The 22800-nt window shown below is 36.0% G+C and overlaps 3 protein-coding genes and 1 long non-coding RNA gene across 6 annotated transcripts; 1 reads left to right on the plus strand and 3 right to left on the minus strand.

Moving 5' to 3' along the window:
* Positions 1-133: 133 nt before the first annotated feature.
* On the minus strand, positions 134-22800 carry LOC121253927. The gene is made up of 4 exons (XR_005938534.1): positions 22790-22800; positions 7161-7171; positions 3029-3043; positions 134-243 (listed from the first exon to the last, which is right to left on the minus strand). It is a non-coding gene; the product is annotated as an uncharacterized LOC121253927 (long non-coding RNA).
* On the minus strand, positions 3122-6130 carry LOC121253882 (riboflavin biosynthesis protein PYRD, chloroplastic). Of its 3 annotated transcripts, none has more exons than XM_041153826.1 (4): positions 5917-6130; positions 5232-5415; positions 4535-4833; positions 3122-4000 (listed from the first exon to the last, which is right to left on the minus strand). In XM_041153826.1, exons 2-4 carry the CDS (start codon positions 5397-5399, stop codon positions 3391-3393), a joined length of 1077 nt encoding a protein of 358 aa, XP_041009760.1. In that variant the 5' UTR covers positions 5400-5415; positions 5917-6130; the 3' UTR covers positions 3122-3390. The 3 variants fall into 3 exon arrangements, with proteins under 3 accessions (XP_041009760.1, XP_041009753.1, XP_041009746.1); XM_041153819.1 differs by having other exon boundaries at positions 5232-5463; XM_041153812.1 differs by having other exon boundaries at positions 5232-5695.
* Positions 16353-18669, plus strand: LOC121253916. The gene is made up of 2 exons (XM_041153841.1): positions 16353-16775; positions 18023-18669. The coding sequence occupies exons 1-2, from the start codon at positions 16541-16543 to the stop codon at positions 18238-18240; spliced, it is 453 nt and encodes a 150-aa protein (XP_041009775.1). The 5' UTR covers positions 16353-16540; the 3' UTR covers positions 18241-18669.
* Positions 18880-22529, minus strand: LOC121253905 (F-box/kelch-repeat protein SKIP4). The gene is made up of 3 exons (XM_041153835.1): positions 22381-22529; positions 20774-21280; positions 18880-19554 (listed from the first exon to the last, which is right to left on the minus strand). Exons 2-3 carry the CDS (start codon positions 21268-21270, stop codon positions 18957-18959), a joined length of 1095 nt encoding a protein of 364 aa, XP_041009769.1. The 5' UTR covers positions 21271-21280; positions 22381-22529; the 3' UTR covers positions 18880-18956.

Genomic DNA, 22800 nt, shown 5'->3' on the forward strand with positions numbered 1-22800 from the left:
TATTCTTTCATTGCTTTTGAAGATGGAGCCTATCACACGGGATTAGACCCCAATTACAAGTTGAATATCTCATTTCCTATAGAAAAAATATATTCATCATCTTAACTCCCATCATTCCATTATGTGGCATTAGATGATAGGTTTATAAGTGAAATATAATAAATAATTTTTAATCACCTAATGCCACATCATAGAATGATGGAAGGATGATAGAAATTGAGATGATGAGTAGCATTACTCTTTCTGTCTCTTGCTATCTCTTTCTCTGAATTAGCAAAAAAAAAAAAAAAAAAAACTATCTAAATATCTAGAAAAGGGCTAAAAAACCTTTGGTATTGGTAGCTCTTGATTTTAATGGAAGTCCTCCATCTTTGAAAAAGGGCTAAAAGTCTTTACTGCTGAACATCGCATTCTTCAATAGAAGAAACTCAACCGAAAACCACCTCTCAAGCACTATACTTGTCAAGCTGTGCAAATAAGAGCTCAAATCTTTAGTAATGAAGGCAACTCTCATTCTTCTATGATAGTTCTATCTACTTCATTTTCAGCCACTACCAATATGAGATATGTGTGCAAGCAAACATTTCACCAGTGTCTTCCCTTGTAAATCATGATATTTGGTATATGGGTAGAGAGTTAGGCTCCGTTTTGATTGAGAAACTATTTCAATTCATCTCATCTTATTTCATTATTATAATTTTTTTTTAATTTTCACACAAAATATAATAAACAATTCAACTTTTTCAAATCTCAAAACAATAATAATATTAAAAACTAATATTCTAATAATATTTTATTCAATTTTTAATTTTTATTTAAAACCATCTCATCTCATCGAACTTAATCAAATGATAATTGGTTATCATAATTTCATTCATTTCGATGGCTTGGAAAACATGAGCCACAACTTGCCCACCTCCCTTCTTTGCTCTAGGCTCTAGCTATGCTATCCAAGCATTCAAGGTTTCCTTTAATTTTTCCATTTTTGCTTTTGATCTTGTCGATGAACTTGCTTTTGATTCTATTTGATTGCTTGAAAAAAATGTAAGTTCAGAAAATTGGAATCTATAATTGGATTTAGAAAATTTATGACTAGCATAAATTTGATCTAAGGTGCTTTGGAGGGTTGTCGACGAGAATAATCACTGCTGGCAGCAACTCAGACTTAAACACAGATGAGAGCTTTTGGTATGAAGCGCTGGGAGATTTAGGCTGCGTTTGTCCCCAAACTTAGCTTAAACTCAACTGAATTCAGTCTAATTTTAAATTGAGTCTAACATCTAAACATTCAATTTTTAAATTACTAAATTCATCCAAACTCAAAACCTTCTTACACGTGAGACCTACAACCTTTTTTCAACTTAAAATATTTTTTTTCGTGAGATCCAGAACCTTTTTCAATTTTTCATAAAAATATTAAATTCATCTTAACATCCAAACATACTTTAAACTCAGTTTAGATGGACCTCACATAACTTTATCTACTACTCAACTCATTACTATTCATAAAGAACTCAGCTCAACATTTAAACCCAGTCTTATTTGAAAAATAGGAAAAAAATCTCATGCGGTATTGTCTATTTAAAAATCATGAAAAGAATAACGTGTCACTATTTTATTAGTTGGTGTAAAACATGACTTTACACCGCATCATGTTCAAAGGGGGACTTCTTATCTTTAGGGTAGACTAGAGTATGTTTGGGTACCAAGAGTACTTCAAGTACTCTCACTACTATTCTTTACTTTATTATTACTTTTCACCTACTTTTTTACTATTCATTACTTTTTATCTACTATTCATTATTCTATTATTACTTTTTCACTACTTTTTTATTACTATTCATAAACATTCTCAACACTTCTCAAGTATTCTTACTACCTAAACGTAGCACTACCGATGAGAGCCACCCGTCGATGGTCCGTCACCATGGAGATCATGGCTACCCTCCGGAAGGAGAGGCGGTTCCTTCCATCTTGCAAGGGTTGAAGGGAGAGGTGACATCCTCCATCTTGCAAGGTGACTCGTAAGCACCTCATTATGAGAAGGTCTCCGCTTGAGGCGGCTTGTGGTCATCTTGTGGAGGGGAAACCAGGCCCTCCACAAACTAGTGGGGTAGCTCGCGGCCACCATGTGGGTGAGAAGAGTCCTCCATCCAACAATTAAACTACCCCTTACAAAGACAAACAAATTATTCCTAAAAGTTCTTAAAAAATACAAAATACCTCTTTTAAGTTTAAAAAAATAAAAAATAGTAAGAATAATAAAGAAGGAAATCAAACAATCAAAATTAAAAAAAAAAAAGGATAAAAATTAATAAATTAAAAAAAAAACCTAGCAAATAGAAAAGGTTTAAAGAGTTTAAAATTAAAAAGATAAAAAAATAACAGCATGAAAAACAAAACCAAAAACTAAACGCTGACACAATAAAAAAGTCAATATAAAAAGTTAAAAATTCTCTTTTTGGTCTTTGAAGTTTTTTATTTTTATCAAGGGTATTTTGTCAACTTGCTTACTCTTTACTTCCTTCATAAGAAAAAGAAAGAGAATGAGGCTAACAGAATCCTTCATGAGATTTCCAGACGAATAGAGAGTAACTTCATCCCTGATCTGTCTGTCTCCTAGTATTACAATCACTTTCAATAAAGAAATATGCAGCAGGCAAAATGCTCTCACCAAGGATTTGTAGCATAATTTGTTCACCAGTAGTCCTTTCTACACTCCTACAGTTTACATCTCAAGTTTCTACCACAGATTCTTGCCCATATTCTCCCTAGAGAGCTTTCCTAAATCACCAAAACTTCTCCAAAACACCGCAGTTCACTTTAAGTAAAAATCTGTAATTCGTTTAAACCAAAATCATAGACCCAAATCCCTTTCTGGTCATTTCTACTTCCAAAGTTGCCTCTTTGTGCCAACCGTCCCATTACGGCTATTTATTAGTTCTGATTTTGTGTGTTCAAAATTCAAATAGAGACAATTTCTTATAATGTTTTACAAAGTATGTAACTATACAGGCAAGCCTCTCACCAAGCATTCTTAGTCCTGTAAAGTTTGTCAATGCTTTAACCACTAGACTTAAATTCAATAGCTACCATGCTGAGCCGAATTTGCCCTCTGAAATTATTAGGTAAACCCCTGCATTATCATTTCATAGAATCATAGAATACATCTTCAAACATCTGAAACAAATGTGAGGAAATACATCTGCTAATGAGGCAGCATGCTGAGATCAGAGAACCATGCTGGCCTTGTCCATTGTAAACAAAAGTGAGGTGGGAAAGCTCAATAAGCTAAATTTTTTCCTTCTCTCAATCAATTGGAAGATGAAAACCCAAACTTTTACCATTTGTCACATTTGTTACAATTCAAATGAGCTCTAGTCACTTACATTAAAGATAAGCCTCGAGCACCACATTCTCATTCGAGGTTCTGGACTGTAAATTCTTTATTTTTAATCTTTTATCTATACTCTTTATTGCCACTGGCAGATTTTCGCCATTACTTCCATGCCAAAGGGGCAAAACTTCCACCACAATTTTTCGCAATAGATTTTGCTCGATACCCTCTTTGAGAAGCTCTTCAATATCCCCAAAGTTCCCCCTCACATCCAGCAGAACACTGCAAAACCCTTGGCGCTTACAATATTCCAGAATTGCCTTCAGATTTATCTGATCCAAAACCACTGTTTCAATTCCCTGTAGAACCGTTTCCTGCTGTACATCCATATTTTTGTCTGTGAAGATTATCATCTTAGCAGTTTCCTCAGTGGAAAGGCTTGGAATTTTGATTGGAGGATGAGAAGTTCTTGGTGTTAGAATCCAAAGGGGTTGCTTGGCTCCAGGTTCTTGGGATGCCGGAATGGAGAACTTATCATTTAATAAGGTGGGAGAGAGTACAACTGCATCATATTCCTGCAACAATTGTGAGTAGTAGCCACCAGGCTCTTTCACTCCCTTGCCAAGCTGATCTAACACATTGCCATTAACCGAGAGAGAGTATCTGCAGGTCACAGTGTCATTTAAATTGAACTTAATCTTTTATATTTACACAGAATTGAGTTAAAAATGCAAGTTGTAAGTAAATTCAGAATATAAGAACCAACAAGCAACATTTTTAAACAACCAATTGAAGGCTTTAACCAACTATTTCATGAGCTCAGACATTATTTCCATTACAGGAAAAACATGCAACTTTTTGGGGAAGTTCAGGTTCATTAAACAAGCCCCGACTTTGCATGAACAAGAGGTAGGCTCCTATGCCTAGAGGTTACAACACTGCAATACCACAAGGAATACAACCTGCTAGAGCATGCAGCAGCTAAGCTGCAAAGCCCCAACACGAGTATGCCACAAATACAATGCTCAAACAAACCACAAGCACCTTGTACCTGACACAACCAGTACATGCAGATGTCTTGTATATAAATCCAACCAGCCAGCAGAAGAAATGTATCCAGATTACCATAATGTAACCAGAAAAATAAATGCAACTCAACAACCAGCCTGGAGATCATCTCAAAAAAGGTAACTTTACCTGAGTGTTAAAAAGGGATTTCCAGTCAACATTTGATGGATATAGGCCTCATTAAGCCTCTTGCATAATTCTTCTTCCACACCAACACTCACGTCAATTCCTGCATCTCTCAGTTTGTCCACCCCCTTCGAAGCCACTATAGGGTTTGGATCCACCATACCAACCACTACCTTTTTCACTCTGGCTTTAATGAGGGCTTCAGTGCAGGGAGGAGTTCTCCCATAGTGATTACATGGTTCCAAGCTCACATATGCTGTTGCATTGTCAGCCAAATCCCCAGCATCTCTCAGAGCAAACACCTGCAAATTTCATCTTTTGATACCATATATACAGCAAAGGTTGTACATCAACAAGACTTATATTATTCTCCCTCTAATTACTATATCATGTCAGAAACAAAGAACTCTTTATATATGTAAACTTCACTCTCAACAAACGATTTACTACCATAAAATACAAACTTAAATAGATAAATTTGAGAAGTTTTGTGTTTAAACATTATACTCCATCAGTCAAGTCTTTGTTAATTGATTTGATGAAACAAATCAAATAATTATAATGTTATTTACATCAGCAAATGTGAAAAGAGAAGAGAAAAAAAAAAAAAAAAAAAAAAACCACAAAACGCACAACAGAATATCTGAATAAGTACATTTCATTTTCTTTAGACATGAAGAAATAAAAGAGAGTTATTTACCTCAGCATGAGGCTGTCCAGCTTTTGGGTGAAACCCTTCCCCAACAATTTTCCCATCCTTGACAATCACACATCCCACCATGGGATTGGGACTGGTACACCCAATTGCCTTCCTGGCAAGCTCCACACACCTCCTCATGTAAAACCCATCATCATTATCTTGTGCCATTCTTCCACATCTGACCCTAATCAAACCAGTACGCTTTTTCAAAGTAGTTCGTGATTTGGGGACCCTAATGAATAAATTGCAAAACCCGGATTGAGAACTTGGGTTGGAGACAAGTTTGAAGGACGGGAAAATATGAGGAGAGGGCGAGTAATTTGGTGGTGTGAGAGTGTGATTTGGAATTGAAAGTCTTTGAATTTGCATAACGTTTTTCTCTAGTTTTTTGGAGAAAAACCAAACGAGAAAATGCACAGTTCGAGCGCCAAGTCTGCAACCGATATAACGCCCCAATCCGAAGTCTGGTTGGCAAATATAGCTACTTTAGTACTCTCAACGTGAAGTTAAAATTTACCACAATAAATACCAGAGAAACTAATTTCACAATAACAATCTGTTACTTTGCAGTATCAAAACATAATTATTCATATCGCGAAATCTCCAAAGCAAGACGAGTTACAAAACTGGTAGAGTGATCTAAAATCATTGAGTGCAGAGTCCTTATTGCCTTCGGAAAACATACCTTTAAGGGGTTTGAGTCAGCTTTCCGAAGGCTAAAAAGATAGTAGAGAGTGGCATTCACTTCCGCCGGTTCGCCCTTCTCTCTTCCCTCTGCCGCACGCTCGTCTTCACTTTCCTGAGACAGAAATTAGAATAGATGATAGTGGACTTAGCACTGGCTTGGCTTAGCTAAATGCCAGTGCTTAGTCGAATATGAAGAATTGTGGGTAAATCTGCTAGCATTGGATTAGTCTAAGAGCACTAGTTATGGCTCATCAAACTTTAGCTAAAATTTGATTAAGAAATTCACTTTTATAAATTTAACTAGTTACTTTTTAACATTATCAAATAACAGGCTCAACAAATCTTTCACTATTTTAATAAAATATTGATTTTAAACTTTTCATTTATTTTAGTTATAATTGTAATTTAAATATTTATTCGTTATTAAAAAACTACCTATTAATTTTCTAACGTTTATATTATTCCAATGACTATATGTCTTCAACGGATATATTTTTTTAACTTATATTTCTTCAACGGATATATTTTTTTAACTTATATTTCTTCAACGGATATATTTCTCCAATAACTATATTTCTCCAACGGCTATATTATTTCACTATAAAACATAACATTTCCTCAAATATTTTATTCGCTTCAACTCAAGTGAATATTTTAGTCTAAAAAAATTATTTGGCTAGCTTTTTGGCTCAATAAATTTGGCTAGTGATTTAACTTGAAATTAAAATCATTGTTGATTTGTTGAGCCAATTGTAGCACATTATCTTGCACTTTAGCTATTCTTTGACTATAATTTAACTTTGTTGAGCCCATAACTGGTGCTCTTAGAGCATTCACATTGAAATAGCTATCTCCAAGTCAAAATTTAGCTAATATGATTATTTTTTGACTTTTGATTAAAGACTCAAAACTCCCACTCTATGAATTAGTAGTTTCATTATTTATAATAAAAAAATATTATTATTTTTTAAATATATTTTTTAATACAATTTTTTTTATTTCTTTAATTTTTTTATTTACTTTTATTTTTATAATCTCCAACTCTCCCCAACAAACCCCAATAATTATTTTCTTTTTTATTTTCACAACTCCCCCCACAAACATTTCTAGTTGAGCAACAAATTATGCTACTACTACTATCATTTAAACACTACCACTATTGTTCACAATCCAACAATCTATACTTTTAGCACTTACACAATTATTGCCCAAAATTTACAGATAAAATAAAATTACAACTACAAACAAAACTTCTCAAGACAACTACAAATAAAATCACAAGCTTTACAAAGAGAGAAAAAGAACTGGCAGCTTAAAAAGAAGCATACAACAGCTCATAGTTGCTGACCACTATTGCTACCCACACATAACAACTCAAAAAGATGCTGCACACACATAATAATAGCTCATAGTTGCTGACCACATTGCTGCCCACACATAACAGCAACTCAAAAATATGATACACACATAACAATAACTCAAAAAGATGCTGCACACACATAACAACAACTCATAGTTGCTAACCACACACAACAACCCAGAAAATATAACAACAGAAGCATATAGTTGCTGCCCAAAATTTATAAAAATTAGCACAAACCCAAGAAGTTTCTTTTACTTATAGTTTTTACCCACAAAATATAACAGCAACACCCACAAAAATTAGCACAAAACCAAGAAGTTTCCTAACTTTTGACAGTTTCCATGCTCATCCTATGTGAATTTACTAAGCATATTTTTCTCTTCAGGTATCATATAAAATTTTGGACTATTTTAGCAAGTATGAATGAGATCTCATATTACTTCTTACAATTGATAATAACTACAAGGACTCTAATTGTAACAATGAGTTCTTTTGGTGTATAACCCTAAATACATGCTTTAAAGTTTCCTTGAGTTGTTACAAATTGTATAAGAGCTCATATCTAACAAAAAGTCTGAGATTTAAATTAACAAACAACTTGGAAGGGCAGAATTATTATTTTAATAAGATTCATGTGTAACATTTACTTTTCAAATATAAGCTTAATGAGATGTTCCTCCAACTTTGCTTTAAGTCATTACATTACCTCTCTATATATGAGAATTATAAGCATAAACATCTAAATAATATGGATTACAATAAACATATCATGCGAATCTTATTGACATACTCGAAAAAAATATTTTCTCTTAAAAAATAAAACAATGTATGTATGATAATATATCATTAATTCCAGTTTCCAACAAAATCAAAAACACAATTTTGCATATAACTGTCATCATCTATATACATCGACTAGGTCAGTTTGTTAAGAAAAAAATTATATATACCTTTACTAGGCGTATTAAGAATCACAAAAAATTAATCCTCCTATAATTTCCAACAGTTTCTTTATACTTTGTACCATGTGCCTCTATTGTTCTTCAATTATAGCCTAATGCTCGGATTTTTTTTTTATTGGTTGATACTTTATGCATCCGAACTTCCTACTTCCTATAAAACTACTGCATCAACTTGAATGGTCCAGTTTGCATATCCTCACTGCCTAACCTCATGGGTGAGCAACATCATTTTGCATGCATGGCACACTTTTTGGTTTAGATGCCTCTTAGTCATTGTTTGGTCCTTTTTGCAGCTGAAACACCTGAAAATGATGGCAGTGATCTACTGCTCAGTAGTGATTTTCTCAAGCGATGTTTAGAAATGTTCTAGTTTCCTCAAGGAGCTACGAGCCTAACACAAGGACATTTCCACCGAAGCATTTTAACATAGTTGATCCATTAAAAGAAAATAATAACCTTGGCCGTAGTGTAAGCAAAGGTGAAGTCATTTTCGTTTTCCTGTCTCTCATTCCATTACTCTGTTCGTACTTCTTTCCCAACAAATTTCCAGCAACACATGTTAGAAGATAAAAGATAAGCTACAAGTTGTATTATCTAAATGCTTATTGTACAAAGTTGTCGTAGATCATTTCGTATCCATTTCATTCCTTTGTATTTTATTACATATGTCATTTATGCTATGGTGCTTGCAGTTAGTTAGTTAGAATCTTTTATGTATATAAATTGCATCATTGTATTCAAGCTAATAAGAGGAATTGACAAAAATCTTTTCCATCTTCATTACTGGCTCTCTATTTCTTCCTTGCTCTACTACGTTTCTTGTTACCTTACATGGTATCAAGAGCTTGTGATAGCACATATTCATGGAGACCCCTAAACCATCAACCCCACCTAGCCCACCTAAAACTCGCTCAGACATTAATACAAACATCTTGTCCCGATACCTAGACCTCTCTGACCCAACCAACCCCTTCCGCCTAGACCACGGCGATAGCCCCGCCAACACCCTTATTGCTGACCTCCTTACCACCAACAACTATGCAACTTGGTCCCGCACCATGCGTCATTCCCTTCGAGTAAAAAAAAAGCTCGGTTTCATAAGTGGCTCCCTCTCATAACCCATTGATCCAGACAATCCATTACTTGACCTTTGGGAGCATTGTAATGATATGGTTATTTCCTGGATCCAAAATTCTATCAGTCTCTCTATCAAATCGAGTGTTATTTTTGTTGATAATGCTCGGGACATATGGGTGGACCTTCAAGAGTGTTTTTCTTAGCAGAATGGACCTAGAATTTCCCAACTGAAAATGGCTTTAGCTGCCTTTTCCCAAGACCATGATTCGGTGAGTATCTATTGTGAAAAATTGAAATCACTTTGGGATGAACTTGCTATATATGACCCTATCCCAGTCTGTAATTGTGGCACTATGAAAATCCTTCTGGACAGATATCAACGTGATTTTGTTCTTCAATTTTTAATGGGCCTGCATGATTCCTACTCCCCTATCCGTGACTAGATTATGCTCATGAACCCCATCTCACCTGTTTACAAAGTGTTTTCTCTTGTTTAGTTGCAAGAAAGACACCATCAAATATATTCTCATTCCCTTCTTCTGAGACCATGGCATTGGCTATTAAGGAACCACACATCCCTTCGAAGTTCACTCCAAGAGTTCCCCATCCACCTAAGAAAGATCGACCCTATTGCAACCACTGCAAAATTTCAGGCCATACTATGAAAAATTGCTTCAAATTTGGCAATGTTGAACCACCTCTTTGACTGGCCACACAACAGAGAAATGCTACAAACTAGTTGGTTACCCCTAGGCCACAAGTTCCACACTAAACAACATCATAGTTTTCATGCTAACCAATCTACTTTGTATGTTGCTACTGACTCAGAAGATATTGGTGATGACAAGGTGAGGCTGACAAAGCCTCAATATCAGCAACTGTTAGCTTTGTTTCAACCTCAGGATCCTCCCATTTCAACAACTGTTCTGCACTCCAACCATTCAGCTCAACCATCTCTCCATCCAGCTTCTTCTTCCAAGATGATTGGTATAATTACTTGCCTCTCTACACACACACCAAGTCCACTTAATCTCTCCAATACAAGTTGGGTTATTGACACAATGGTCTGCAGCACCTCCTTGTTCACATCAATTACTTCTTGTGTTTCATACTCTGTCAAACTTCTCAATGGAAGCTCAGTTTCTGTTACACACATTGGTACCATTCAATTGACCAAATCCATCATTCTCAGAGAAGTTATTTGTGTGCCTTTATTCTCTTTCAACTTAATTCCAATACCAAAATTAACCAAATCTCTTAACTGTTATTTCTTTTTCTTTTCTACTTACTGTTTTATTCAGGACCTGCACTCTTGGACAACGATTGCGAAGGGTGAGCTTAAGCATGGTCTATACCACCTCCTCTGCACAGAAGTTTCTCCCACAGATCTTGTCAACTCATTTCCCACGTCATTATACAAACAACTTACAGATTTTCATTTTTCTGCCTCTGCAGCACAACATGATACCACTTCCAACCTATGTCATTATTGCCTTGGTCATTTATCCTCTACTAGACTCAACCTAATTTCTGATCCTATTGTAATGACTCACAGCTCTTCCATTAATAAAACACCTTGCATTGTTTGTCCTTTAGCAAAGTTTCATCGACTACCTTTTTTTGATAGTTGTCACCTTTCCTCTCGGATTTTTGAATTTGTCTATTGTGACATTTGGGGTCCTTGCTCCACAATTGCACATAATACTTCAAAATACTTAACAATTGTAGATGATTTTTCAAGAACTACATGGCTTTACTTACTTATGACCAAAGCTGAAACAAATGCCTTGAATCTTTTAATAATCTTGTTGAAACACAATTTGGAGTGAAGATTAAAATCTTAAGAAGTGATAATGGTGCTAAATTTCAAATGAAGGAATTTTTTAATCAAAAAGGAATTATTCATCATACAAGTTGTGTCGAAACCCCTCAACAAAATGGTATTGTTGAGAGGAAACGCCAACATTTGATTAATCTGGCTCGAGCCCTTTTATTTCAATCTGATTTGCCATTAACCTACTGGAATGAAGCTGTTTTGACAGCCATATATATCATTAATAAGCTTCCCACACCAACTTTAAATAATAAAACTCCTTATGAGCTTCTTTTCAAATAAAAACTTGCTTATGCTCATATGAGGATTTTTGGTTCCTTATGCTTTGCAGCTACCCTTTCACATGGCAGAACCAAGTTTCAACCTAAAGGTTGTAAGTGTGTTTTTATTGGCTACCCTTTTGGCACTAAATGGTACAAACTTTTGGACCTTCACAACAGCACCATTTTCATCTCAAGTGATGTTGTTTTTCACTAGTTTGTTTTCCCATTTCAAAACAATCTTTCATCTCCACTACCTTCTTCATAGAACTCTCAATTACCTATTTTTTCCACCTCCTTATCTTACCCACCTCAGTTTCAATCTTCTTCACCTGCTTCTCCTCTTACTACCCTACCCCCCAATTTTGTTCCCCTTATCTCTCTTCCTGATAACACATTTTCACCTAATCCTGACTGCATCTCTTTATGTCCTCCTGCTTCCCTCAACCCCATTGTTCCTTTGTCCACAACACCTGCACTTAGAAGATCCACTCAACTTAGAACAGCTCCTCAATACCTCAAGGACTTTCATTGTCAACAGACTTTGCGTACTCACTCTACACAATCAGTCTCCAAGAATGCTCGTCTCAAATGGTAAATTTTCTTCTTTAACTAACTGTTTGTCATACCATAAGTTTGCACCTGCTTTTCAAGCATTTTCTTCTTCCATTTCATTGCAAACCGAGCCTAGCTCTTATAGGCAGGCCATAAAGGATCCTGCTTGAAGCTATGGAGGTTGAACTCGAGGCTTTGGAAACCAATAAAACTTGGATACTTACTGATTTACCTGAAGGGAAAACAACAATAGACTGAGTATGTCTATATAGTTAAATTCAACTCAGATGGTACTTTGGAAAGTCTAAAAGCTAGGTTAGTAGCTAAAGTTTACACACAACAAGAGGGCATAGATTATGTTGAGACTTTCTCACCAGTAGCTAAGCTTGTAACTGTTCGATGTTTGCTTAGTGTTGTTGTAATTAAAGGATGACATTTACATCAATTTGATGTAAACAATGCATTTCTTAATGCTGATTTGATAGAAGAAATTTACATGAAGAAACCACTTGGATACAATAAGGGCAAACCTCATCAAGTTTGTAAATTGCTTAAGAGTCTTTATGGTCTTAAGCAAGCATCAAGGTAGTGGAATTCCAAGTTGACATCCTCCCTTCTTGAATTTGGTTTTATTCAATCCAAATCTGATTACAGTTTGTTTACTAAACAAGAAGGAGACTCTTTCATTGCCTTATTAGTCTATGTAGATGATATTTTAGTTGCTAGCAATTTTAATGCCTCTATTGCCTCTATTCAGACTTTTCTCAATTATAAGTTCAAAATAAAAGACCTTGGCTGTCTACGTTATTTTTTGGGCTTAAAAATTGCTAAGTCTTCTAAAGGACTCCATATATGTCAAAGAAAATATGCTTTAGACATATTAGCATATTCGGGCATGCTAGGATGTAAGTTACTCAAACTTCCAATAGATCAAAATTTCAAGCTTAGCAAAGATGATGGAACACCTTTACATGATCCAAGCATTTTTAGAAGGCTATTGGTAGGCTATTGTAACTCACAATAACTCGACCAGATATTTGTTTTGCTGTCCAATTGTTAAGTTAGTTTATGGATAAGCCTAGTTCTACTCATCTAGTTACTGCATACAGAATTTTGAGATACATTAAAACAACTCCTGGGCAAGGCATTCTTCTATTTTCTTCATCTCAACTTCAACTCCAAGTATATTGTGATTCAGATTGGGCCTCTTGTCCAGACTCTCGTTGCTCAACTACAAGCTATTGCATCCTTTTAGGACAGTCATTGGTTTCTTGGAAATTCAAGAAAAAAACTGTGATATCACATTCTTCTGCTGAAGTTGAGTATAGATCCATGACTGCCACTTGCTCAGAATTAACTTGGCTTCAATATCTCCTCACAGATCTTGGAATTCATCATTCACAAGCTGCCCTTGTCTTTTGTGACAACCAGGCCACACTCGACATTGCTGCAAATCTGGTATTCCATGAGAGAACTAAACACATTGAACTCGATTGCCGCTTGATTAGAGATAAAATTCAAGATGGAAGTATCACCACTGCCCATGTCTCCTCTCAAACACAATGGGTTGACACTTTCACTAAAACTCTACCAGCTTACCTTTTACAATCACATTTGTCCAAGGTGGGAATAGTTAACCTCTATTCTCCATCTTGCGGGGGGGTGTTAGAAGATAAAGGATAAACTACAAGTCGTATTCTCTTTTGTGACAACAGGTCGCACTCCACATTGCTACAAATCTGGTGTTCCATGAGAGCATTAAGCACGCTGAACTCGATTGCCACTTAATTAGAGATAAAATTTAAGATGAAAGTATCACCACTGCCCATGTCTCCTCTCAAACACAATGGGCTTACACTTTCACTAAAGCTCTACTAGCTTACCTTTTACAATCACATTTGTCCAAGATGGAAATAATTAACCTCTATTCTCCATCTTGCGGGGGGTGTTAGAAGATAAAGGATAAGCTACAAGTCGTATTATCTAAATGCTTATTGTACAAAGTTGTCGTAGATAATTTCTTATTCATTTCATTCCTTTGTTTTTTATTACAGTTGTCATCTAGGATATGGTGCTTATAGTTAGTTAGTTAGAATCTTTTCTCTATATAAGCTACATCATTGTATTCAAGCTTGCTCAACTAAATTTCTTGTTACCTTACAACACAAACCTCAGGTCCATTACTCTGTTTCAGCCATGGACCACGACCCTTCTTTAATTCCCACCAACCCACTAATTCCAACAAATTTCACCCAAATTTTAGTAGTTAAGCTCAAGCTAGATTCACCCAAATTTCACTCACGAATTTAATCCAAAATTCACACAAGGAATTTCACCCAAGAACATGAAACATTAAAAGAAAAAGAGTAAGAGAAAACTCACATGTGAGAAGGGGCTTTGGTGTGAGCAATGCGAAGAAGGAGTTGGCGACGAGGAATAAATGGATTGTCTTGGATTGAGTTGTTTATGGAGATGGGGATGAACTGGAGAGAAAAAACATATTTTTTAAAGAAGAAATGTGTGAGGAAGAAGAAATGTAAAGACCTATTTTTTTAACAGCAAATACCTTATCCAACTGGGAGAGAAAGAGAAAAAGTGGGATCAGAGAGAGAGAGAGAAAGAGAGAGAGAAGAAAGGGTGGTGCGGTGGCTATAACAAGCCTAACTAACTTTGACTCAGCTCAAGCCCATGGGCCACCCTTATCTTTTACTCTACTTCTTTCTACCCATGTTTTGGTTTTAGATTATTTTATGGGCCTTTTGATTGTAACAGGTAATGAGCTTAGGCTCGTAGCATTAACTAGTTGCATGTAGATTTTAGTCTTATTATCTTGTGTTTAGTTTAGGCTAGGTCCAATATGTGGATTATATGTAATGAGCAATTAGGCTTTGAGGAATCATCCAGAATCTTAATACAATTGTTTTCTATTTTGTTCTCAACCTCTCTTCTATTGGAGGTTAGGTCAATGTCGAATCTGACCATTTTCTTTACATTTTCTCTCATATTTTCTAGTTATCCAAACACTACCCATTAGGTGTGTTATAGTGGTGCCTTCAAGACCAAATGAAACCGTCGTGTGTGGGCAGTGGTGATGTTCAATCCAATTGTGTTGCTTGAAATGGGGGCAGAGAGAGGGCTCCGTAGAAGGGATGCCACTGACAAAGGTGATACTGGTTTAGTCGGAGTTGAAACGGCGATGATGGATGAGGATACTGCTGGGGGAGCTAATAGTGGCGATTGGTGTGGGGGAAGAAAAGGGAAATGTGAAATTTATGATGCGTGGGAAAGAAACTAAAGTGGAGAGAGAGAGAGAGAGAGAGAGAGAGAGAGAGAGAGGGGGGGGGGGAGGAGAAATGTGTGGGAAAGAAACAAAGTGGAGAGAGGAGAAGTGGGTTTGGTGAGAAATATTCATTAAAAAATAAAATGACTGAGCTACAGTTTACTTCATATTTGAAGAATGATTGTAGATCAAAATATTTGAAGAATGACTGTAGATCAAAATCACCTCAATATCTAAAAAGATGTCTGCTTTCCACATGCATCCATGCCTACCCACGTGTATAAGAGACCTGTGAGATTACTAATATACCCTCTCCTATTTATACACCCCCAATTGATCGTTATTAGTTACAAGTCTCAAATAAACAAGTTATATGCAAGTCATTTGTAAAATAGTGCGTCACATTAATAAAAAATAATTTTTTTTTTTTACATTTTTTTAAGATGAGATTTACTTTTGTACAAAAGTTTGTATAAGACTTGTCTATTTAGACTTAAACAAATTATTTCTCCTTCAATATAGCCCATTAGTTTGGGAGCCCTAGATCCCCATGTTCCTCCACCCATCATTTTCTTGAATTATAAACATCTTTGGAGTTTTTAGAACTAAGAGATGATTTCAAATATTCTGTAAATAAAAAAAAACTTGTAAATAATAATAAAAAGATTGTAAACAGTAGTGCATTTCAATTTTCCCTGACCAAATACAGCCCTACTAATCTGATTCAGAGTGGATTTGAGAAAGATATTTCACGTCCATTTCAAAATATTTATTGTATATTTAATACTAATTATAAATGTCTTTAGATTTATTTTATGTGTCGTCTCTCCAATTAATTCAAATCCTCTTGCTCATCATTGATAGCAATTGAGTTATAAAAAAATATTCATAATTATTTAATTATTTAATTATATGTGTGAACAATGAGATAATAAATATATTTAGAAAGATGGTTAAAATATAATTTTTGTTTGAAATTTTTAAAAAATTAAATTATTTTTTATGTTTTATTTGAAAGTTTGATAGAATTGTAATAATTAGATAAAAAATTAAAAAATATTTATATTTAAACGACGATTGAATGTTAAAATGAGATAAATTGTTTGAAGGCTTGTGAAACAAAATAAGGCCTCTTTTCTTTCTTAGAACCCTAACCACGTTGCAAGAAAAATTAAACCCCAATTCCCCCAAAATTTCAGTTACCCTCCAACCGACGCACGCAGAATCTCTCTCCCTCTCTCTCCCTGTCACGCAGAGAATTTGTGGTGGCTTGCAACAAGTCCAATACATCATGGCCTTGTTGAACAAAACACTCGGAACTCGAGAAGACGCTCGGAACTCCGAGGGCGAGGATGATGAGCTGGAGCAGCTGGAGTCCGATGTGATGGAAATGGCGCAAAAGATTCTCGATTACAGAGCCACTCTCCCGGATCAGCTCCGGACCACTCTCTCTTCGGTCCTCGCAGCTCAGAGACCCGTTTTCCCTAATGGGTTGGAACCAGCCCCATCCGGAGGTCCTATTTCTGGTATATTTCGTGTTTTTCTAGCTTTTATTTTTTGCGTAATTATATTTATTTAGCACGGTGGTACTCGGTCATGGTCTTGTTTGGTAGCCGAGAAAATGAATGAGAAAAAAATGTGATGCTTTTTTTATTTTTACATGTTTTCTGCTATTCCCAAATTAAAGGTAGAAGAAAATTTTTCGGTGGAGTGGTGTATTAGGCTCTAGGCTAATAGGCTCACGTGACTGCAAATGTGGCTACCTTGGTTTGTATAATGAAAGTCTGAAAATCGTAAAAGAAAAAGTTTTGTGAAAACAATTGAAAATTTCCCGTCTTGGCATATTTTCTATGGTACAAAAAGAAGGGGGGAATTTTCAGCCTTTTCTTTTGTAGTCATAAATGGGAAATAATGATAAAAAAGGTTTAGTTCGAAAAGAACATGATTGATTAATATTGAAATTTGAGGAAAAAAAAATTACTTAACAACAAAAACTTGGTGCAAGTGAAAATGATGCTTTAGTTCAAATCAGCTGGTTTACCTATCAAAAAAGATCAACTCAGTTTGTTGAAGGTTTTAACTGTAGAAGTCGAGTAGGGTTGATTGATTGTGTAGCTCAGCCATTATCCGTCCTTTGAAACAAAGAGGCCTGGTTAGCCATTAGCCACCAGAAAATGTAACTGTAGACGTTCACTGGGAGAAAGGAGATTAGAGGGATTATTTGTTTAGGGGATATGAAGTACCTATTAATTTTGGTTTAGGGAAGATGCTGGGTATTTTCATTTGATTTCTTATTTAGTTGAGAGTATTGGAATAAGGATGGAATGCGTGATAAATAGTTGGATGTGATGTAATCTGTATGAGGTGGACAGGGTTTGAAGTGGAATTTGGAGAATTGATTCTGAAGGTGGAAATTCTAAGAGCAACCAAGCTGACCTTCAAAAAGGGACTCCTTTTCTCAGTCCTACTAAATCCCGTGCCTGCTCATAACTCTGCTCTTAAGAAATCAGATTTGAGATCGTGTGCAGATGTTATCTATGGTAGCCCAGAATGTAGCACTTGCAATTAGAATTACTAATAACAGTTTTTTTCTTCTTTCTTCCTTTGCCTACTAAAATATCTAAAATATTTCCTAAGCAAACTTCTTAAACTAGAATTGAACTTTAATCCGATGGTGTTTGCTTTTTAAGGCTTCAGTGACTTCCTTATTGTTTATAGTTCAGTTACTCCCTCTGGAGTGGTTTGAGACACTCACCTTGTATCTGTGATACAGATGCAGGACAGGTCAGTTCTAGTGATGGGGCACAACAGTTGGAAGGGGATCAAGAGGCTACTGAGAAAATACGGTTGCTTAAAGAAAAAATTTCAAACAATGTCTCAGCTATGCCTGTTGTTCTGAAGAGGATGAAAGAGTGTTTATCTAAGATTGACAAATTGGATTCTTACAATGGAATTGTGCATCCTGCATTCAAGAGGAAAGGGACTAGCTGACAATTTTATCATGCTTGCTTTATTTACATATACCAGTTGATTTGAAGAGGAATGTCAAGGGTGTTCAAATGATTGACCACTTAATTTGCTAAATGGGGACATGGCATCCAGCGTTGGAAGTGATGGGGATATACTGCAAAGTGTTGTCTCTCCTACAATGGATTTCAGAGTTTCCCTTGTACTGTAATTACTCCAGAAAGGGATTGCTTTTCGGTCTGTACCATATTGTGTTTGATAATATCCACAGAGCTCCCCTTGCACCCATTGATTCATTACAAGAAATGAAGAGACGATGCTATGTATTGAAGGATGTTTATATATTTTACACTATCCATTTTTCTTTCTTCTGTTGCTTGCTTCTTAAATATATGATGAAACTACATTGCATCCTCAATGGATTAGTAGTCAAATTACATTTCTTTTCCATTTCTCAGTGGAAATTGTTGAATTGATTTTACAAATTTACAGCGGTTGGTTTGGATAGGGAAGCTGCCGTTTGACAACACTTTACAGCCGTTGGTTTCGGAAACAGACCGGTTACCGAACGCCTAATATCGCTATTTTCCCCTTCAGCTTAGTGATCAATACAAAACACGAGAGACATTTTTTTAAACAAGTATAAACAAATGTCGAATGTGCTCCAATGTGCCGCCAAATAGCGTAATATATCCAGATTATCAAACAACAGTTAATTTTAACCACTTTCACGTATAGAATCAAAGTGCTAAACATTTACAGCTAATTACATCATCATCAGTAGTTAATTTCGGTATAGAAGAACTTATTATTACCCCACCAATATTCCCCACGTTGCCAACATCGACGATCACGGTGCTCAGCCCCTTTCCCACAACAAAAATGCTTTTCCCAACAGCAACTATCTGGCAGGGTGGTCTTGTAAGCAAAGGTGACAACCTACCAACTGGCACCCATTCCCTGGTTTCTTTCTGCCACATTATCAGCCTGGTTCCTGAACTCTGATCCAATACGTACAGGGTCCCATCCAAAACAACTGCCGGTCCCCGCCATCCCGACACCAAATCGGCATCTGCATCCTGCCACCTGCCACTTGATGGTTCATAAACCACTGCATGCACATCAGAAGTTACAGCAGAAGTGCCACTGCGAGTATAAATCCTCCTATCCATGACTATGGAATCTTCAATTTCAGGAATAATTTTTGGGTCTGGTTGAGACTTCCAATCATTTGTATGCGGGTCATAAATATCCACCGACTGCGGATTGCTTGAATTTGAATCTAACCCACCAATTGCATAGATTTTCTCATCTAAAACTTCACAAGCAAAATAACACCTGAATACATGAAACTTCAAAATGATTTCCAGTCTTCCAGCGCCAGGGAAAGGAAAATGATCTTTGAGGAAGAAACAAAGTTACAGGGAAACACATACTAGTGTACATGCATCATGCTTGACCATTGAATTAACTTAAAATAAAAATAAACTTGATATCTAAACAATCTCTGACCAGAGTTTCATTGGGAGATAGCTATTAAAAGAGTAATATTCATCTAATCACTTAAATGAGTACAGGGAAAAGAATTTCATCGTCCTCTTGAGGTCAATCAAACTGCCTCGTGCCAAATCAGAAAGGGAAAAAGGCCAGATCCAACAAGCGGACATTGTATCGTGTGTGTGTGTGTGAGAGAGAGACACAGAGAGAGAGAGATATCAGAGATCAAAGATTGAATGCAAGGGCTTTTAAAAGGACTTTTCCCAACCAAGAAAAAAAATGCAAGGGCTTCCAAAATAGGACTTACAAAGGGAATTCTTGCCAACCCTTTTTCTTTCCCAAACTCATCAAGAAGATGTTGGAAAGCCCATTCAAGGAGGTTTTTTTTGGGAGGGTAGGTAACTGTGCCTTTTATTGTTACTACACCCCTCCCCAAATGTTTAAATCCAAGCAAACAAAACTTGAACCCAACTGCACAATATAGATTGAAAAAATCTATTTGTAAGTTGGTTTATTGACAAGGGAATCCCCTTTCTCCTTTCTCTAATAATAAGAGTTCCGAACCTATCTTACTAATAATAAGAATGGGGCTGCTAGTTGTAGTGCAAAAGTGCCCCTATCGAATTCAGCACTTCATAAACAAGAGTCACACACTCTTTAAACACCCAATTTTGAAAGTAAGATGCTGAAAATTGGATGATTTGTACTTCTGACCCAAAAGAAATTCAAAAAAGAAAATATTGTTCTTATATATGACATGATGCAGAAAAAGATATAGCAATCAATCCTATTTTTCATGTCTCACTGTGTCAACAGGTTACAGCTAGCCAATGATATTAACATTTTTTATAAGTGAAATAATCTGTATTAAAAAAGCACCAAAGACACCCGATATCTTTAGGACAAAATTAATGCCACTGATCCAATGATATTAATCATGAGGAACAGAATCTTACGACTTCCACAGATTCCATAAAGAGTAGGCTTTCAGAAGGTTAAGCTCAATTGAATGTGAAGAAGACGACATTTACCAGTGTGCAGTGCAAGTGAGGAGTGTTACCTTGCAGTTGACAATGGAGCTGCTTCACTCCAGGAACTCATTGAAGCATCATAGCAGTAGACTTCATTGGTAGCATCTTCAGACCAACTACAGCCACCCAATAAGTATACTTTCTTTCCCAATACTTCAAAACCAATCCCTTTTCTCTTCAAGCTGCGAGGTGGAAGCCCTTCAATGGGTTTCCAGCATCTTCTTGATGAGTTGGGGTCCAACACATAACAGCAAGCCCGATCAAACTTGTCTCGACACAGTGCATAAACCCAAGTCTCATCGAGTTTATGCTTTCGGCGGTAAGAATGCCAATCTTCACTGCAAACTAGGTCTCTCCATCTTTTTGAGACACACTTGAGCTGTGTATGGTCCTTTCGAGGAACTCTTGCTAGGCAGAGAAGAGCAATGTCATCTGGAAGTCCACATATAAGAGGTGGTTCAGTCAATTCTACTTGACTGACACTGTCTGATCCACTATCTAGATGTTCCATTGCAATACTGTGCATGGGCGAAAGCCTGCAAGTTGTGAAAAAGAACCATAAGCCTCAAACATGCAGCATTTTGCAGAACCTGACAACCCAACCACATGCTTGGGGCTTCAATACCTAAACCAGTTTTTGCAATTTGACTATGCTAAATCCTCAGTGGTATGATAGATGACAGAAAAGACACTAAGTGCCCTGGCTTATGATTCATTGAATGAAAATTATCCTGTAATTTATTGATAAAATATGCAAAATCATAGGAAACATAGGATTTGAAGTTGTAAAGCTTATCCATTTCTTCATATAGACTAATAAATCTCCATTACATTAATGAAACCTTGATTTTTCCTTACCTCCCTATCTCATCCATAAGCAGCAAAACCAAATCCTAATCAAATTGGGGCTCAAAAAGGATATAGGATTCAAGTTTCAGCATTTGGAGATATCCCAAGAATTAAAATAGTAAGATATATAAACAAACTCAACTGCTAAAAAAAATCTAAAAAACGATTTGAAATCCAAAAATGTAGAACACGATGAACTCAATTCAATTTCCACATTCCCACGAGACCACTCAGCATATCGAAACACAGAGTTATGAAGATAAAAATCGCATTCTAAGAAAAATTTCTTTCAAAGAAAACCTCTCTCTTGATGAAAAAGAAAATTCAAAAAGTTTTGGTAAACTAGCCACTCTTTTCAGATCAGGGAGGCGTCTATCCGGGGTTTCATTCCAATTATATGTTCAACGGATTAATAAATTAAAGAAACAAACAATTATCATTTGCTTGGTTCCGAAACGATCAAACGAAAAAAGAAAGATGGCAGTACATTTTAACGGACAGCGCAAACCAAGTGCTGGAAAAAAGGGTGAAATTTTCATTTATTTTCCAGGACGAATTATCAGCAGCCAAACCGATCGAAAAAATTATCCAGCTAATTGATTGGAAAGCCACCATAATTTCATACATTGCACATGCCAATCGAAAAGAAGGTGTACAGATATTATCTATCGCATAAAAAACTCCAAATTGTAAAGACAATAAGAAAACTCGAGGCAAACGGAAGGTGTAAAATCGCAAAATATTTTCCAAAAGAAGAAGGGAGTTTTGGGGGGAACAGATGACAAACCTGTGAGACTGAGAATTAAGATTTGAGGCTCGAGTCTTGGATTTCTCGGTGTGGAAGGAAGCGAGTAAAGCTATTAAATGTCGCAGCAGGAACCAAAGAGGTCCGTCAGGGACAGATTTCCTGATAAAAAAATCTGCTAATCATTCACTCCTCTCATCATTTTAAGCGAGATATTAAATAATAAATTTATATATAAAATATAATAAATAATTTCTAATTATTTAATATTATATCATAAAAAATAAAAAATTTATCAAAAAATAGACAACGACGAACAGTACATGATTTACATGATTTTGAAAATGCGAACAGTAAAGTTTCGACGACCCGATTTGCAGTTTCCACAGATGCGTGGGGGGTTTGGGCCGGTTCAATGTTTATTGCATCACTTAAATCCGCGGTGATTCACCGAATTTCAAG

The sequence above is a fragment of the Juglans microcarpa x Juglans regia genome, chromosome 1D (genome assembly GCF_004785595.1).
Source record: "Juglans microcarpa x Juglans regia isolate MS1-56 chromosome 1D, Jm3101_v1.0, whole genome shotgun sequence".
Classification (NCBI taxonomy): domain Eukaryota; kingdom Viridiplantae; phylum Streptophyta; class Magnoliopsida; order Fagales; family Juglandaceae; genus Juglans; species Juglans microcarpa x Juglans regia.